A 20170-nucleotide genomic window follows, 5' to 3' on the forward strand; every position below is an offset into this window, starting at 1 on the left:
CACTCACACCATTAATGACTGATTTGGCATGGGCCATGATCTGGGACTTTCACTGGTCTGTATCCATTTAACAATAACTTATCTACATGTGGCTTCTCCATGTACCCCTGGGCTTCCTCACAGCATGGCAACTGGGTCCTGAGACCAAGTTACTCAAGAGGCAGGAAGTAGAGATTGTCACACTCTTAACTTCAGGGCCTAGGAACTGGCTAGGAGTCTTGTCCACTTATTCTATTGGTCAGAGCAACCCCAGATCACCCATATTCAAGGCAGAAGGGAGGAATGTCCAAGAACATGAGGGTCAATTTTTTCAACTGCCACAGATATTAAACAGCATATTTTGAAAAGGGAACAAGCAGATCTCTGAAAATCTGTAAAGAAGGGAAAGAAAATGTAGAAGATAGTGTAGTAATAAAAGGCAAAGCATCAGGAACAAGACAGTGGGGTAGGAGATCCAGATTCTGTCCTCCAGAAATGATCAATGGTCAAATAGCTATCCATGAATGAAACAGCTTTGAGAGCTTGTTGTTCAGTCACTCAGTCATGTCTGCCTCTTTGCAACCCCATGGACTACAGCACGCCAGGCTTTCCTGTCCTTCACCATCTCACAGAGCTCCAGAGAGAACTCTGGAGTCCACTTAAAAAGCTTTAGCAACACAGCAGAATGAAAAACATGAGAATAACTGCACTAAAAGGAAAGAACAATAACTTCATTTTGCCTGCATCATCCCATCCTTCAGGTCAGTACTACTCAGTGCCAGGCGAGAACCCAGCTAGAAAGAGTTCTCTTCACCAGGAAAGGGAAAGCCTCAAGAATTCCAGACCCCTGTCTCTGCTTCAAGAGCCCCTGACCCCTTCCTCCTCTCCTCAGGGACCCCACACTTCTTATCAACCTGCCGAGGAATTGATTCTCTCAGAATTTCCCCAGTGGTCCAGTGGTTAAGAATCCACCTTCCAATACCAGAAACATGGGTTCAATCCCTGGTCAGAGACATACTTCAGGGTAGCTAAGCCTATGCACCACAACTTGATAGCCCATGCACTGCAATTGGAGAAAGCTTGCACACCACAACAAAGGCTCAACACAACCAAAAAATTGTCTTAAAGAAAGGAATGAGGAAAGCCTATGGGACTTATGGGGCACCATAAAGCGAAATGAGTTATGTATTATTGAAGTCCAAGAAGAGAGAATGAAAGGGGCAGAAAGCTTGTTTTTAGAAATAATGACTGAGACTTCCCAAATCTGAGATTTGGGCATCCGAGTTCATGAAGCTCATAGGTCCCAGATAAATACAGTTGAAATAGATCTTCTCCAAGACACACAATAATAAAACTGTCAAAAAATCAGAAAAAGAATTGTAAAAGCAGCAAGAGATAAAAAAATCTTGTCACTTACAAGGGAGCTCCCCCTAAGGCTACCGACAGAATTCTCAGCACACATCTATAAGCCATAAGAGAGTAGAATGATACAGTCAATGTACTGAAAGAAAAAAAAAAAAAGCCAACCAAGAATACTATATATCCCAAAGAACACTTTATGTCCTTCAGAAATGAAGAGATAAAGACTTTCTCAGCCAAAAAAAAAAGCTGAGGGAGTATATTACCACTAGACCTATATTATAAGAAATTCTGAATTCTTCAAGCTAAAATAAAAGGATGCTAATTAGTAACATGAAAAATATGAAAATATAAAGCATACTGATAAAGGTAAGTATCTAATCAAATTTAGCATTCCCCATTACTGTAATATGGTGTTATGTTAATCACTTAATGCTGGCATAAGGGCTAAAGGACAAAAATATTAAAAATAGCTATGGGTACAATAATTTATTAATGGATATATGATATAAAAAGACTTTAATTGTGATATCAAAAACATAGCATGTATGGGGAAGAGTGAAAGGGTTAGAGTATTTGGATACAATTAAAGTTAAGTTGTTATCACCTTAAAATAGATTTATATTTGTAAGATATTTTATGTAAGCCTTAGGGTAACCACAAGGAAAAAACCTGCAGTAGATGCATAAAGGATAGAGCAAAAGAGACTAAGTATACCACTATGGAAAATCATCAAATCAGAAAGGAAGACAACAAGAGAGGAAGAAGTGAACATAGGAAATCTAAAATATCCAGAAAACAATAACATGATATTAGTAAATCTTTACCCGTGAATAATTACTGTAATTGTAAATGGATTAAATTTGTCAATCAAAAACCATAGAGTGACTGAAAGGACCAAAAAAAAAGACCCAGCTAATATACTGCCTACAAGAGACTCATTTCAACTTTAAGGATACACAAAATCTCCAAGTGAAGAGATGGAAAAATATATCCCTTACAAATGGAAACCAAAAAGTAGCAAATGTACCTAGGTTTGTATCATACAAAATAGACTTCAATCTAAAAACCTTAGCCAGGGACAAAGGAGGTCAGTCATCCTATAATGGCAAAGGGGTCAATTCATAAAGAAGACATAATAATAGTAAATATACATGCCCCAACATTGGAGAACCTAAATATATTAAGCAAATACTAACATATATGAAGGGAGAAATAGATAACAATATAATAATTGTGGGGGCTTTCAATACCCCACTTTTAACAATAGATAGGTCATACAAACAGAAAATCACTAAGGAAACATTGGACTTGACCTATACTTTAGACCAAATGGACCTAACAGAATTCATAAGAGAATTCTATCAAACATATCAAGAAGAATTAATGCCCAAAATGGAAGAGGAGAAAATATTCTCAAATTCATTTTACAAGGCCAATGTTATCCTGATACCAAAGCCAGATACAAGGAAAGAAAACTATAGACCAATATCCCTGATGAACTTAGATGCAAAAATTCTCAACAAAATACTAGCAAACTAAATTTAGCAACACGTTACAAAGATCACACATCATGGTCCAGTGGGATTTATTTTTGAATGCAAGGATAGTTCAATATATGCAAATCAGTAAATGTGATACCTCATATTAATAGAAAGAAAGATAAAAATCATATGGTCATCTCATTAGATGCATAAAAGGCATTTGACAGAATTCACATCATTTCATGATAAACAGTCTCATAAAGTTTGGTGTAAAAGGAACATACCTCAACACAATAAAGGGCATGTACGCAAGCCCACAACTGATGTTAAACTCAGTGGAAAACGGTTAAAAGCTTTTTATCTAAGATCAGGAATAAGATGAGTGCTTATTAAACAGTACTGGAAGTCCTAGCAAGAGCAATTAGGGGGAGAAAAGGCTTATGTATCAAAGTTACCTCAAGTTAAAAAAAAGAAATAAAAGGCATCCATACCTGAAAGGTAGAATAAAGTTGTCTTTATTGACAGATGACATAATCTTATACAGTTGACCCTTGAACAACACAGATTTGGATTGTGCAGATCCACTTACACACGGATTTCTTTCACTAAGTATGTGCTATAGCACTACATATTTCACTCTTGGTTGAATCCATAGATGCAGAACCATGAAGATGGAGAGCCAACTGTAAGGTTATACATGGATTTTTGAGTATATAAAGTGTTGGCACCCTGAACCTCCACATTGTTTAACCCCCACATTGTATATAGAAAACCCAAAGACTGCATCAAAAAGCTGTGAAAACAAATAAACAAATTCAGTAAAATAGCAAAACACAAAATCAACATACAAAAATCAATTGCACATCTATACACTAACAGTGAACTATCTGAAAAAGACATGAAGGAAAAACTTTCATTTGCAATTGCATCATAACAATAGATATTTAGGAATAAATTTAGCCAAGAAAGTTAAAAGATCTACTGACTGAAAATAAGACATTGATGAAAAATTGAAGAATACACAAATAAATGGAAAGATATCCTGTGTTCATGGATAAAAAGAGTTAATATTGTTAAAATTACCATACTACACAAAGCCATCTACAGATTCAATACAAATCCCTACAAGAATTCCATTTTTCACAAAAATAGAAGAAATAATCCTAAAATTCACATGGAACCCCAAAGACCCTGAATAGACAAAGCAATCCTCTGAAATAATGAAGCTGGATGCATTATGCTTCCTGACTTTAGACTATACTACCAAACTATAGTAAACAAAACAGTGTGGTACTGACATAAAAACAAACATGAAATCCGATGGAACAGAAGCAAAAGCCCATAAGCCTATGCATACATAGTCAAGTAATATTTGATATGGAGAGTCAAGGATATCCAATGGGGAAAAATACTCTTCAAAAATTGGATATTCACATTCAAAAGAATGAAAGTGGACCCCTGGACTATAACACTCACAAAAATTAACTCAAAGTGTATTAATAAATTTAAATGTAAGACTTGAAACTATAAAACTCCTAGAAGAAAACATATGGAAAAAGCTCCTCAGCACTGGTCTTGGCAATGATTTTTTAGATATGAAACCCAAAGTACAAGCAACAAAAGCAGAAATCAACAAGCAGGACAATATCAAACAAAAAAGTTTTCTGTATAGCAAAAGAAACAATCAACAGAATTAAAGGTCAACCTAGAGAATGGGAGAAAATATTTGAAAACCATCTATCTGATAATTGGTAATTACCAGAAATATATAAGGAACTCATACAACTCAATACAGCTAAGTAGCAAAAAAACCCATATAATCCAGTTTTTAAATGGCAAAGGACCAGAATGGAAAGATTCTATTTTTCCTATATTTCTATAACAAAAGAAGATATACAAATAGCCAACAAGTACGTGTAAGGGTATTCAACATCCCTAAGCAACAGGGAAATGCAAATCAGAACCACCGTATGTCTCCTCATACCTGTTAAAATGGCTGTCACCAAAAAGATAAGAGATATAAAATGTTATTGAGGATGTGGAGAAAGAGGAACCCTTGTGCACTATTGGTGGGAATATAAATTTGTACAGTCACTATGGAAAGCAATGCAGAGTTTCCTCAAAAAATAAGAATAGAACTACTGTTATCATTCAGCAATCCCACTTCCAAGTATATATTCAAAGACAATGAAATCACTATCTGGTAAAGATATCTTAACTCTCATGTTCATTATGGCATTATTCACAATGGCCAAGACATGGGAACAATCTAATATCCATCAATAGATGATGGATAAAGAAAATGTGATGTGTGTGTGAGTGTGTGCATGTGTGTGTATGTGTGAGTAGGCTTAAAACTGTAGACAATACATGGGAAATATCCAGCCATAAAATAGGAGGAAATCCTGCCATTTGAAACAACATCAATGTACCTTTGGGGCTTTCCTGGTAGCTCAGCTGGTAAAGAATCCACCTGCAATGCAGGAGACTCTGGTTCAATTCCTGGGTTGGGAAGATCCCCTGGAGAAGGGATAGGCTACCCAGTCCAGTATTCTTGGACTTCCCTGGTGGCTCAGATGGTAAAGAATCTACCTGCAATGAACCCAGGGAGACCTGGGTTCGATCCCTGGGTTGGGAAGATCCCCTGGAGGAGGGCATGGCAACCCACTCCAGTGTTCTTGCCTGGAGAATCCCATGGACAGAGGAGCCTGGCTGAAGTCCATGGGGTTGCAAAGACTCGGACACAACTGAGCAACCAAGCACAGCACAGCACACAGACATACCTTGAGGACATTATGCTAAGTGGAAAAAGTCAGCGAAAGATAAATACTATAAAACCTCACTTGTATGGTAGAATCTAAAAAATGCCAAAGTCATAGAAACAGAGAGTAGATTGTGGTTGCCAGGAGCTGGGAGGTGGGGGAAATGAGAAGATATTGGTCAAAGGGTACAAACTTCTAGTTATAAAATAAATTCTGGAGCTCTAACCTACAAGCCTAGAGTTAAGAGTACTACATTGTATGTGCTCATACTCAGTTGTGTCCAACTCTTTGTGACCCCATGGACTGTAGCCCACCAGGCTCCTCTGTCCCTGGGGTTCTCTAGCCAAGCACACTGGAATGGGTTGCCATTTCCTTCAGAGGATCTTCCTGACCCAGGAATAGAACCCACATCACCTGGGTCTCCTGCATTGGCAGCTGGATTCTTTACCACTAAGCCACCTGGGAAGTCCACTACATTGTAAACTTCGAAGTTACTAATAAAGTGGATCTTAAATGTTCTCACCATTTCAACAACAACAACAAAAAAATGGTAATCTTGTCAGGTGAAGGACGTGTTAACTAATTTTATTGTTGTAAATATTTTGCAGTATATACATGTCTCAGTCATCACACTGTATCCAAAAAAAGCCATGTGAGAAGCAGCCGAAAGAAACTGAACACATGTGAAAAAATGAGAACATGAAGAATTTCTTTAAGAAAACAAAGCGAAATGAAAAACTTTAAAAAGTTAAGAAAGATTAAGGAGAGATGATAGTGGCAGAAGCGAATTAGCTGGGCTCCTGGAGAACTGTGCATGGCAGCATGGACTTGTGCAGGACCAGGACCATAAATACAGATGCCCTTTGATCCAGCAGCTCCTTACAAGTACTCCATACACAGGGCAAATACACACTGTCAGTAATGTTCACCCTAGCGTGATGTGTAAGAGCGAAAATCAGGAAAAAACTTAATGACCTCTCAGCAGGAGGCTGGCTAGATGAGTCATAGCAGATTTATGGAAAGCATGCAATTAACTCTTCTAAAAGTGACTTCCTTTGCAAGTGCTGACAGAAATATATCTATGACACATGGCTAAGTAGAAAAATTAAAAAGTAAAGTATAAGAAGTATATGCCTGTAGCTTGATTACCTCTCAAAAAAAGCATGTATTACTTATTTATACTTGTATATAGATTTTTCTGGAAGGACTCAAGAAAAATAATCAAATGTGCTGTCTCTGTTGATGAGACTTGGAGTCTGTGGTGGAAAGAGACTCATTTTCCCTCATGTTTAGGATTTGTCAAAGGTTTATCTTGTAATCAAAATTCAGAATAAACTTCAAATAACATACATGACTAGATTGTTCAAAAAAATCTGAAATCAAAATCTAAAAATAATGCATAAAATGAATGAGGCAAAAGTATAAGCAATGTGCCATTTAGAGAAGATCTCAGATTAAAATCCCTGAGTTGTCCCCCTCTGGCCACCATAGGGCAGCTGGCCTCCCTCTGTCCACCCCAAGAGATGCCACCAGGGTTATAGTGACTTCCAGGGGAGGTAAGACTTGTCCATGTCACACGGAACCTCCTGTCCCTCCGAAAGGGTTTTTCTGGGCAAAATTTTGATCTTTTTACCACCACTTGCTTTTTTAAATTAGAAAGTTTGCAACTTTGTTTTAAATGATACTAGGAAATCTTCTCCCCCAAAATAATCAGGGCTGACTTAAAACTGTGGACAAATGTACAATAATAGTTAAATATATTGTAAACAGCCCAAACACCATTAAGTAACACTCAGGCCTGACTCCTGCATTGTCATGCCAAACTCCAAGAGCTGTGAGCAACCAAAGAGGTGAGAGAAAGAGACTTCGAGGATACAAAAACTTCAGTCCGAATCTTAAAAATACATATTTAAACCTTAAAACTTTAAGATTTAATCATATTTTAAGATTCAGACAGAATATATATACACAGACATTTTGTGAGTCATGATTTTATTGATTTTTAAAATTGCAGTAAAATACACATAATGTCTGGAGGAAGAAATGGCAACCCATTTCAGTATTCTTGCCTGGAGAATCCTATGAACAGAGAAGCCTGGCAGGTTACAGTCCGAGGGGTACAAAGACTCGGACACAACTGAAGCAGCTTAGCACGAGCATACATAACATAAATTTTACCCTTTTACCATCTTAACCATTTCAAGAGTACAGTTCAGTAGTGTTCATTCACATTGCTCACAACTCCTCTCCAGAATTCTTTTCATCTTCCCAAACTGAAACTCTGTGCCCATTGTAACAGCTGCTCTCCATCTCTCCCCCTCCTCTGGCCCCAGGCAACAGTTATTCTACTTTCTGTCTCTGTGACTCCAGAGGTCTCAGTTGTGTGGAATCATGTATTAGTCCTTTAGTGACTTGGCCAGCTTATTTCACTGAGCATAATACAAGGTAACTGCATGGTTCATCTATGTTATGGCATCTGTCAGAACCCCCTTCCTTCTTAGATGTGCATCCGCTATATCAATATACCCCGTGTTGTGTACCCGTTTACTTGTCAATGGACACTCGGGGAGCTCACGCCTTTGGCGGTTGTGAATAGTGCTGCCGTGAACAGACACGGTGTCCATCACTTTATTCTTGATGGAACATCTCCATTTGCCTGGTTTTCAGGCCCAGACCCACGGAAAGTGGCCTGTGAAGTGGTATGCTCCGGAATGCATCAACTACTACAAGTTCTCCAGCAAGAGTGATGTTTGGAGCTTCGGAGTGTTAATGTGGGAAGCGTTTTCCTACGGGCAGAAGCCATATCGGGTGAGTTACTTGTGCCTCGTGTCCTAATTATCAGGCTGTCAGAACAGATAAGCACCAGATTATCTTTACAGGACCCTGAAAAACATCAAATTTGGTCACCCTTCCTGAGTCTGTATCTTTTGAGAGTGCAGAGCTAATGTGATCTCAGTTTATTCTAAACTGAAAGAAATATTTGAAACTATCTGGACAACATGTGGTTTTTTTTCATTGTCTATTATACACATAAATATGCATTCATATGTCAACAAAAATTCAGTTAACTATCAAGTTCAGAAGGAAAAAAGGGAATTTTATCTGAGCCAAACTGAGGCTCATAACCCAGGAAGCAAATTCTTAGAAGGCATTGAGAGTTATTCCACCTGTTAAAAGTCGAAGGCACAGTCTTAGAGACAAGATCTTTTGAGACAAAAGATTATACATCAAAATGACATACTCGTTCACTAGGGATACACAGTCCAGGTGAGCATGTACAGAGGGAGCAGCAAGTCACCACGACCCCTCAGAGCCAAGAAAGAGCACTATTTTTTAAAGAAGTGACTTTGCCAGTGTCAAAAGAAAGAAAATTGATCTCTATGGTCAAGCAGGTACTCCTGTCTTTGAGGAGCTCTGGTTAATGTGTGCTGCAGATACACACTGCCCATTAGGGAGGGAGAGAGAAGGTCAAAACACACAGAAAGGATTTTATATTTAATTCTTTTTGTCCTGCCTTAAAATACGAATATTACTTAAACATGTACCCAAATCAACATTCATTAGAGTTGAAATAAAAATAATGGCTGCTCTCATTTGCAAATGTGCAATTCAGTAATCTTTTCTAAGATTTTTTTTTTCACATCAAAATATATATACAGAAAAGTGCACAAATCCTAGGCTACAGCTTGATGGAATTTCATAACTGGGACATGCCCATAAAGCCAGCCCCTCAAAGCAGAAACTGAAGCTCCCTTTTCCCCCTACATACACAAGACTTACCCCAAGGGTCACCCCACCTGATTCCTGGCATCATAGGTTAGGTGCTTCTGTTTCTTGTACTTTATATAATTGAAGTCACACAGCATCTACTCTTTCGTTTGTTTTCAGGGATGGGTTCTATTTGTTTTGTTTTGTTGAATGCTGTGCTTGGTTTTGCATGGTTTAGGGAATGAAAGGCAGTGAAGTTTCTGCTATGCTGGAGAAAGGAGAGAGGATGGGGTGCCCACCAGGGTGTCCGAGAGAGATGTACGAGCTGATGACCCTGTGCTGGACCTATGAGTGAGTACCTAGCCCTTCCTGCCATTTAGCCCAATCCTCCGGAGGCCGATGGAATTGCCAGGCACTAATAAGGACCATAAATGCTACCTTTTCATGAATCAGGGGTCGGCTCCCTTCAAACAAACAATCAGGGACAGGTCTTGCTTCCTGGACCATACACTTCTGTTCTTTAGTCCAAAGAGTATACAATTACTCTAATTCCAGGTATAAAAATTTAAACGTAGATGATATCAGTCAGGGTTAAGGGGTGTTCAAAATAAAAAACAAATGTTCTTAAGTGTTTGGTCTGGGGATACATGCCATGTTTGGTAAGAGAAGATGATGGAAGTATTTAGCAGGGAGATGTCATACTGTCCTAATTCCTGATCACCTTTCAGCCTGAGGCATGATCACGGATGGATTGGCTCAGGTTGCACTCCCCCAAAGTGACTCAGAACTTGAAACAGTGGCCCTAGAGTCTGCCCCAGTGGCCTTCCAGGCAGAGCACATGTGACATTGTAGGCACGTGATGTGCAGGGGAGCTCAGCTGGCCAGGGAAACGCATTGCCCCTGAGAATCAGGGACATGGCCTTTGACCTTGCCTGGGTTTGGCTGCCTGGATGTGCATTGTGGAGAAACCCAGGGCCAGGGTCTCCATCCCTCTGGCACTAAAGTGTGCTGCAGAGCCCTTGTAGCTTGGAAAAGATGCAGGTCTGTAATCAGGAGGAATTCATATATCTGCCAATAGATTTAATATTTTGAGGATCAGGTTTCTTCTCAGGTATGACATCTGATGCTGCAGAAGCATCTCCAAGATGATGGATATTCTAAGTGCTTTCAGATGTAACCTGGAATTCTGCAACATCCCAGGAAGCATCTTCCATGACTGTAGCTGGGAATGGAAGTTAAGAATCTCTTTATTATCTAAAAATGACCCGGGGTCAGCCAAGGGAAAGATCAACTTTCCTCATGGAAGTCAACAATTCTGGGCTGGGCGAACAGGAAACAAATTAACCAAGCACTTAAACATATGATTACATATTGTGATGGTGCTACAGAGCAAACCACAGGGAGCTTTGAGTGAGAGTAGAGAATTTCCACCCCTGGGTGGGGAAGATCCCCTGGAGGAGGAAATAGCAACCCACTCCAATATTCTTGCCTGGAGAATTCCATTGACAGAGGAGCCTGGAGGGTTACAGGCACGTAGAGTTGGACACTATTTCGACTGGTAGTAGTCGAACCCTACTACCATACAGTCGCAAAGAGTCAGACACGACTAAGCAACCGAGTACAGTACGGCACACACACAGAGAATTTGCCAGGGGTGGGGATTATACTTTCATCGACAAGTCCATATTGGCCTCTTTTAGGAAGGGGTGTTCCAACTGAGAACTGCAGGCTGAGGAACTTGAGTGCAGGAAATGAGAAGAGAAGGAGGCTGCTGGGCACCAGGGTCAGAGCAACAAAAGCACCCCAGACCGGGTACACAGAAGTGGGCGGGACACCGGCAAGCACACAGGACCCTTGGCCACGCTCCTCTGCAGAAGCTCAGAGTTTCCCTGGCCTCCTGGCAGCAGCCTGGCCCGTAATGTAAAGGAGAGATTCTATGGGAAACCTGGCCAGGCATCTTTGCTGAGGGTCATTCTTTATTCCTATTTCCCCACACTAGTTCGCTTGGCGTGTCAGGGGATCCCTGGAGAAAGGATAGGCTACCCACTCCAGTATTCATGGGCTTCCCTGGTGGATCAGACGGTAAAGAATCCGCCTGCAATGCAGGAGACGTGGGTTTGATCCCTGAGTCGGGAAGATCCCCTGGAGGAGGAAATAGCAATCCAGTCCAGTATTCTTGACTGGAGAATCCCATGGACAGAGGAGCCTGGCGGGCTATGGTCCATGGGGCTGCAGAGTCGGACACGACTGAGCAACTAAGCACGGCACCCAGTACAGGCTATTAGGTGGATGAAACCCTCACAGTAAGACTCTTAGGGACTTTTTGTGCATTCGGTCAGAGGAGAGCACCCTGTTTGGCAAAGATGATGAGGTTGTGCTCTTTAGTTGTAGAAACTTAGCAGCAGGAGGGACGGTTTCCCTCTGTGTGGACACATTTCCACTTGTGGTTCTGCATCCCAGGCTTGGCCATCACTTCCACTCCTGCACACACCTTGGTGGCTGGAGACACATCTTCCCACAGTGAGACAGAGGAAGCTTTTGTCTCTAACCATGACCACAGATGACATACTTCAAGAAGCTTTATTGCTTGCTCTTGAAAACCATAAGTGCAAATGAAAACCATGAGTGCAACCATTTATTCTGATGCCATTTGCTAGAACAGCCCATTCTGGTTCTGTAGAAACCACTGCTCTTACAACAATGAGTGAATGATTTTTGGTCCCCATGTGGGGTGCCTGGCTATTCTCTCATACCTAGACTGAACCAAGTGAAATTGCAGCTGTTCTTGGTCAAAAAGGTTGAATGTGGACAGTATGCAGTTTAACCTCAAGTTCTGTGTCACTTACTGGGCAATTTTACCCACTTGCAACATTGCCAAAAATCTTGCAAAATAAAATAACTTCCAAGCAAGGACATATTCTCAGAGTTTCAGCTGATCCTGTTCAGTATGCCCATGTTAGAGGAAAGAGAGATGCCTATAAATGTTTGTTTAGAGGCTGCAGATTGTTAAAAACGTTTACCCATGGTTTGCATACACCATTGCCTCACCTGCTAACAGTGACAAAAGTAAGACCTTGCCACATTACGGTGTGTAATAGCAGCATGTTTTCAGAAAATCTAGAGCCATCTACTGGGGCACAACCTTAAATTGTGCCCACATTTTTGTCTTAAAAAGATTAGGAGCTAAGTGTTAAATGTATATCTACAGCACACTGATCAACTAAGTATTTTCAGATGCATTCTGTTTTGCTAGATCATAAAGAGACCATCTCTGAAAGTGGGGTTTAAAGATCCTGACTCTGAGTACAAAACTTTCCCACCTTACGTGGACAGGAGTCACCTGGGTACTCTGTTGTATGCAGGTTAGTTCTGTGGGTCTAGGGTGGGCCTGACACTGTGCTCCCCAGAGACTTCTGGTCACCTGAGCCCAGAGAAGGGGTGTGCTGTGACTGCGGGTTCCTGAGGAAGCCAGCAGAGGGCGCTTCCACTCCACTCGCACTTGGCCTGCAAAGGCCCCAGCTGTGATCAGCGCTTTTTCACAAGCATTGATAACAAACAGTAATACCTCTCTTCCCTTTGCAGCGTGGAGAACAGGCCTGGATTCGTAGCTGTGGAACTGCGGCTGCGCAATTACTACTACGACGTGGTTAACTAAAGGCTCCCACGCCTTCTTTCAGAAGATGAGCGGCTGCGGGAAGACTTTTCTAGTGCGTTAATTTTGAGCCTTCATCTCCCTCTGCCCACTGGGAGAGACGGCTCAGGTGGACTGTGTCCATGACTGTTGTTCCCCCAAAGCCTGTCCTGGAACACACCCTCCACAAAGTAAACCCGTCCCAGAGAAGCGGTGGGAAGACAGACAGCAGGACTGAGGAACCTATGGATCCGTGTGCGTTTCTTGTCCATGTGGCACGTTGTTTGCAGGATTTGTTTGCAAATTCCTTTCTCATTTTCCAGTTCTCAGGCTCCTGGATTGCATTTGAACACCAAGCATCACCACGGCGTGCTGAGCCTTCTTGCCCACCTTGGCTGCAATTTCTGGAGGATGCCTTTGGCTTGTGACACCTGCCAGGGAGGGAAAGGAGAGGAGAAGGGGTTTGACTGCCTCTAAAACATGGCTCTGACAAGTCCTGAGACTGAGTCCTGCCACTGAAAAACTTTCCCCAATAAAAGTGCTTTGAGGCTTAAAAACAAACAAAAATCAGGCTGCATCAGTGCTATTTCTAAGCCTGTAGCCCAGTTCAGGGAAAATCTGCTTTTGCTCTGTGTGTTCTGAGGCAGAAAGTTTGGGTCTACGTGGAAAACAGGGCCTGTTAGAATGAATTGGCTTGGCCTACTCTCCCCGCAAAAGCCTCTCTCCTTCAGACTCTCAGAAGGCTGTACTTGACTGAAGACTAATAAAGAAGGTTTTTTGTAAAGATCCAGTAGAGGAGAAGGTGCCCATCATCTCAGGTCTGACCAAGGACAAACAGCAGGGTGCTGCGGGCTGCTGTCTGCTTAGCCAAGCTTCCTCTTCCGCAGCTGGAATTCCCTGACTTTCTCTGTATTCATGGTAAGGGACAACCTGTTGGCCAAGGCCATCTAAAGATAAGTTTCTGAAGCAAGTATTAATTCAAAATAAAGCCAAAGACCCTGCCCTGCCCACAAGTAAGCCTCATTGAGTATGATTTTCAGTTGAAGCTACAAGACCCAGGAAATCTTTTCTAGTCCCCTACTTCTTGTTAATCCTGACTATTGTTTGATCATATGTAGGGCATCAGCTCATTGATATCAGGTTTGCTGTAGCCCTTGAAGGTAGGTGTTAATTGGCCATCCTTCTTAGGTCTGTCAAGACACATAAACTCAGACCATCTCATCATCAGTTGCATCTACATCCAGCTGATGGCCAGAGGAGGAGGCCCCACTTCCTAACAGGGGAGCTGGGAACAGAGAAAGGCAGCAGTCAGCACCCCAGCTTAGCCAGGCAAAGACATGACTCCCCTGGTGGAACTTGTGTTAAGAAACTTTCAGAACCTGCCCATGCTTTTTGGAATCGTGCCACCTCGTGGTTTATTCACTGTGTTAAAGAGAGGATCCCTGTGTGCTGAGCAGATACTCAATGCACAGCACACTGAAATTATAAAGATGGTCAGGCTGTGTAGAGTTATCAGAGGAAGATGTGGATAAAGCAAGGATGGCATCTAAGAAAGAGGCCATCCATACACACTGCTGGACTCCCAGGGTCCTTCTTCAGCCCTAAAGTGTGTCTGAGCTGAGGCCACATGAATACAGGAATAAGCGATATGCATGTAGTAAGTGTGCGGAGCTCTTTCCTTCTTTCTGGTGGGATTGTCCACTGCCTAGCATCTCCTCACCCCTCCCCGGAGTCCGGGGAGGAAGACCATCTAGAATGCTAGTGGGCAAGAGAAACCCAGCCTGGGAGGCAGCCAGTGCTTCCCCCTCCCGCTCTGTCCTCTGCTTCGCCCCCAGTGGAGAGAGACCTGAGTGTAGAATTCCCCCTGTGGCCAATGTCCATGTCTTATCTAGTGAAAACTGTGTCCTGTGTTATGGATAACTCTCCTTTCCCCTGGGGTCACAGAGGAGGGGACACAGGGAGAGGCAACCTTGTAGAAGAGGGATTTGTGATGTAAATGAGCAAAATTTGGAAGGTTAGGGCCTCCTCTGGGGCATCTGGCCTGGGCTGGGCTTTCACATGCACACTGCCCTTCTGATGGGTCTGAGCACATCTTTACCCTGATATGGGCTCACTCCACGTGCCTTCACCTTTCAGTCCACGTTTAACAGGAACAAAAGGACAGCATGATGGACACATTGCCCTGGCCGGCATCAATTGTCTGCTGATGGCACAAACACCTTGTTCCTCAGTGGGACCAAAAGTTTTTGTAAAAGAAACATAATTCATTCTGTGGTTAAAATAATAAATGCTTTTTGTTTGAACCTGTTCTTTCCCTGCAATTGCTGGTATCAGCCTTGCCTTTGCCACTGGATGGTGACTTCACATCTACTCCCAACCGATGACTACAGAACCCCACCTGGGTTTTCACATGTGGGGCAGACTGCTGGATTGTCAGGCATCCAGCCTCCCAAGGAGCACAGCTGACCAGTTAATCTGGGTGTCGTATTCTCCATTCATTTCAGAAGAGCAATCTTTTGTCACTGGACTTTTTTTCAACTGTAATTTTTAATAAAACATTTAAATGAGCTTTGTGATGAGTTGCATGGATGTAATTAAAATATGATAGGTGTGCTCGGTCACTCAGTCATGTCCGACTCTTTGTGACCCTATGGACTATAGCCCGCCAGGCTTTTCTCTCAGTGGGATTTCCCAGGCAAGAATACTGGAGTGGGTTGCCATTTCCTCCTCTAGGGGATCTTCCCAATCCTGGGGTCAAACCTGTGTCTCTTACAACTCCTGCACTGAAAGGTGGGTTCTTTAGCACCAGCACCACCTGGGAAGCCCCAAATAGGACAGGTATACTGTCAAATACACTGTCGAACAGCATGTCCAACGTGCGGCGTGCTTAAAAACAATGTTAAGTCCCCAGCCATGGTCTAAAATGGTGGATGTTTGCAGGCTGGTGGGAGTGGATCTGGAGGTTTCTGCCATGCACAGAAGGGAAAGGCCTATTGATGAGGGCCCTAAGCCACTGAGCTCCTCTGTTCACAGGCAGGGGTCTGCCCAGCAAGAGCCTTGCAGCTCACAATGTACCCTAATGGGATGTGGGCCGACAAGACAGAAATCCCAAAAGGGGCCAGAGCAGGGCTGTGGGTGTGAACTTTCCCTTTCTCTGTACACATAGCTTAGGGAGCACTGGGGGTGACAAGGAAAGAAACCCATTCCCTGTTTTTAAAGGAGGTTACACACACATGCCTGGCCATCACATAGACACATACCTTGCACATAACATACCTCATAAACACACATGCCACACATATACACTGAACCTTATTGCAAACGACCACTTCATTGGAATTCAGTGCAAGTGTAAGGCAGACATCCTGCCGTGGGAGATATAATGGTGGCTCGTCATCTCTCTTCTACCTGCTCTATGCCAGGATCAAGTACCAGAGTCTCTCCTGGGTGCCAGCCTCCCTCCAGCCCCACTAGAATTTCTCCAGCTCCTGGCAGGCAAAGGTTTGAAGGAGACCTGGGTTGACTGGCCTCACTCTCCCTTGGTGAGCCCTGAGGTCAAGACGGCCCCAGGACAGGAACAACACAGACCGCCAAACAGCCCCTTGGCGGGTTGCCCCCAAAGCAGAGCATGACAGGTGGTCTCCAGCACTAACCTTGGGGGAGTCATACAAACTCAGCCTTCTGATGTGCAAAACTGCAGCTGAGGGTTACCCACTGACTGCCCTGGCACACTTAAGTGTCAGGCGCAGAGGCGGGATCGCGGGGCGGGGCTGCATATTCTAAAAATGCCCGGGTCACCGCAGCACCTGGCCTGTAGGAATTCTGCCGGCCAGCAGGTGGCGCTGAGTGATGGCGCAGGAAATGACTTCTTCAAGCTCAGGGAGAGAGTAGAAAACTAGCAATCCCCTTTGTGATCACTGTGAGGAAGCAGAACCCAAGCAATCACATGTTTGTGACCACTGGAAACGGTGACGTGAAGTGGCTTTATCACCAAACTGAGCTTGGGCTGAAAGAGATTTTAAGACCTGTGGCTTGACCTTCCAAAGGCAGGAAGAGACTTCAAAACCAGTTAATAAACACTTTCTCACTTCAGAAAAAGCGCCTGTTAGACTTTGTCTGTCCCGAGCTGCAGTTAGGATGAGAGTTGCTGGGGCCCAAGGGAAAGGGGTTGGCAGAGAACAGCCGCCTTCCTGTAAGCTGGGGTGACTTCTTGTCCACTCACTAGTTCCACTGAAATTGTCGACTTGAGAAAGAGAAGGCATTTTCCCCATCGCCCCCACACAGGCCAAACTGAGGAGCCTGAGAAGTAACCCCCTTTATGGAAAGTCCTGTGATTACTATAAAGAAACATACCCAGTGACCACCTGATAGAAGGAAATGACAACTCCTCATGTGATCCTGAACTGCCCACCAACTGAACTGAAGGCCAGGAGTGGCGATGGCTCCCAGCTTCTGAAACATACAGCTGATTTTCAGAAAAATAAAAATACCTGAGAGAGCCAGAATGAGATCTTAATTCAGGACAAACGATGCCGGCATTTCCCACTTTAGGCAGTAATTGCTTCCTTCTAGACATTGGCTTGTAGCCTCAGGATGGAATTCATCCGAACCTTCAGGGAAAACCAGTCCTCTTCAATCATGGCCTTTTTCAGGCACTGGAAGCCCAGCAAAGGCAAAGTGCACTCAAGCACTCAAGCCCTACCCCTTCTCCTTCTCCCTGCCATCACCCAAAGAGAAGCCCAATAAACAGCTCACAAATGTCTTCCCTACAAATGTGAGTCTGGAGACAAAGCCGTGCTGTGCACGCAGCAGTTCCCTGGTCTAATAGCATGGCTAGGAGGATTTCCACATAAGAATCCCAGTGTCCCCTTAGCCCAAGGTTCAAGGAATAGCGCAGCAAAGAACTTTTCACACATTTTTTTCTAGCTCATCATTTTCCTGACTTCTTTGACCATAGAGCCATCATTGTGCTCAAGGACTACTAGCAAGACGGAGCTGGTGCTCCTCACAGACTGGGAAACACCACACTTAACACTCAAGAGGGAGGGATCTCTACAGCAGATGCAGTGTGTTTGTGGGAAGGTGATTCTGTCCCTGAAATCAGCCAGGGAAGCTGTTGTTGTCTAATTGTTAAGTCATGTCCGACTCTTGTGTGACCCTATGAACTGTAGCCCCCTCGGTGCCTCTGTCCATGGGATTCTCCAGGCAAGAATACTGGAGTGGGTTGCCATGACTTTCTCCAGGGGGTCTTCCTGACCCAAGGACTGAACCCGTGTCTACTGTGTTGGCAGGTGGATTCTTTACCACTGACCACTTTACCAGGGAAGCTCAAGGAAGCAGTTACCATGTATTTATTGCTGAAAAACTAGCCCCATCCTGTTCTCAAATGTGGGTTATTTATACACCATATTCTCTCTCTCTCTCATTCACACACACACAATGCCAGGACACATATAATCACTCTTTCCTTTGAAGAAAAAGAAATCAAACGATGACATTTTCATACAGAAGGAGGGCGCAGGGCATATAACTTGATGTTTCATCACATAGAACTCTTTTTAAGACCACTTATTGTTTTGTAGTTTTACAATATTAACCTACATTAAGAAAGAACATGGACTTTCCTAGCAGTCCAATGATTAAGACTCTGCACTTGCACTGCAGGGGACACAGGTTCAATCCCTAGTCAGGGAACTAAGATTCCACATGCCACACAGTGTGGCCAAAAAATGTAAAAAAGAAAGAACACATTCCCAGAGCCACTACCCCAAGTCCAGCAAGCATCCACCTGGATAGCCAGCGCATCCTGAGCTGTGATTTGGCCCATCTGTGCCTGTTTGAACTCGTGATCTCACCAGCCTGGCACTGCCAGTCACTGCCCTCCTATGGGGTATTTGCTGACCAAGCGATGCTCTCAGCCCACATGCCACTCAACTGAGGCCATTTCCAGGAGCTATTTTTTCAGCTAGGCGTTATTTTACCAAAGCCATGAGTCATGAGACTTGATGCCTTTGCAGTCTTTGAGGTCTTTGAATGATTCAGTTTTCCATGACTACCATTCAGCTGTGGAACAGTGAGTGGAAAATGAATATTGTTCACAAACAACTCTTTCTCATTCATAAAAGTAAAGAGCCAGTGTCTAGCTGCTGTTTATTCTCCACAGCATATATGAAGTAATGACATCATGAATTTTCTATAAACCACCAAGGTTGTCAAAGCTGTTTGGAAGATGATGCTGTAAATACTCATGGCCTGTGAACAGCTGCTCAAGTCCCTTCTTCCCTGACATGGGGGCAGGGTAGAGGCGTCAGCATCATAGGCAGTAAGCAGGTGAGGAAAGGAAGGAAAGATTATTGATCAAGAAAACCATTTTGGTAAGTTCAAGCCCTTCTCAGGGGCCTTGGGCCAGAAAGAAAATGATTTTCACCAGAGACCTGCATTTTTACCTGCATTCTCTGCGCAGGAAGCAGTTTTTGATTGCGTGATGTACCCGGTGATGCTTGGAGAACATCAGGAGTGGCATCTCTCATCCTGAAGTCACCCTGGAGAGCATGACCTCTGGGTACTGGATGTGTTCCCAGGGAGGCCAGGGAGCTTTCTGCCTGCCCAGGTGCCCAGTGGGCAACCTTACATAGCAGTGTGCTGCCCCCCAGCACCCACCAGAACAGAGGCACATGAGCTGCCCAGTAAGCCCCCATTTCGCCACCTTCCCCCTCCTCCTCTTGCTTCTGTCAACATTCAACCCTGAAGAAAATAAACAGGATGCTTGATGAAGCCAAACCCACTTATCTCTCCCTTTACCTCAAGCGATTATGTACAAGGCAGGAAAACCAGACAGAAAGAAGGTGACCTAAATACACAATCTGTTTCAGGACATCAGGACCTGAGCAGACTCCACTCGGCTCAGAGATGAAGCCAACCTTCCGAGACAGACAGAATTGAGCGGAGGTGATTGCTCCCAAGAAAAGGGCTGCCCAGCTAAAGCACAGCACAGCAGAGAGCCATGGCAAATGATTTGCTCTGCAATCAGAACATTTAGACATTTGTTCCATCTGGGACATTCAAGTCAGTACAATGTCCACTCCTGAATGTCCTGCAATGAGATTTTTCTGTATCTTTCCTATGCTTCGTTCTTGGGCACTAAGTCATCATGTCCCCCAGTCTGCTTTCTCATTTAAGGTGAGGGTTCGCCTTAAAGTGCCAGTGAGTTCCTTCTACTCCAAAACCCTACTTCTGTATGTCATAAT

General features: G+C 43.4%; 1 protein-coding gene across 6 annotated transcripts in view; it reads left to right on the forward strand.

Annotated features, from left to right (window-relative positions):
- Window positions 1-15495, forward strand: part of SYK (spleen tyrosine kinase) — a 75621-nt gene extending 60126 nt beyond the window's left edge. For 5 of the 6 annotated variants that reach the window (XM_010835945.1, XM_010835947.1, XM_010835948.1 and 2 more), the window contains 3 exons: window positions 8252-8392; window positions 9531-9643; window positions 12875-15495. In XM_010835945.1, coding sequence (XP_010834247.1) covers window positions 8252-8392; window positions 9531-9643; window positions 12875-12947 — 327 coding nt within the window. In that variant the 3' untranslated portion in view covers window positions 12948-15495. The remainder of the gene's footprint in view (window positions 1-8251; window positions 8393-9530; window positions 9644-12874) is intronic. The other variant, XM_010835950.1, reaches the window with a different exon arrangement.
- The last annotated feature ends 4675 nt before the right edge of the window (window positions 15496-20170 follow it).

This window comes from Bison bison, unplaced genomic scaffold (genome assembly GCF_000754665.1).
Source record: "Bison bison bison isolate TAMUID 2011002044 unplaced genomic scaffold, Bison_UMD1.0 scf7180017864057, whole genome shotgun sequence".
Lineage (NCBI taxonomy): Eukaryota > Metazoa > Chordata > Mammalia > Artiodactyla > Bovidae > Bison > Bison bison.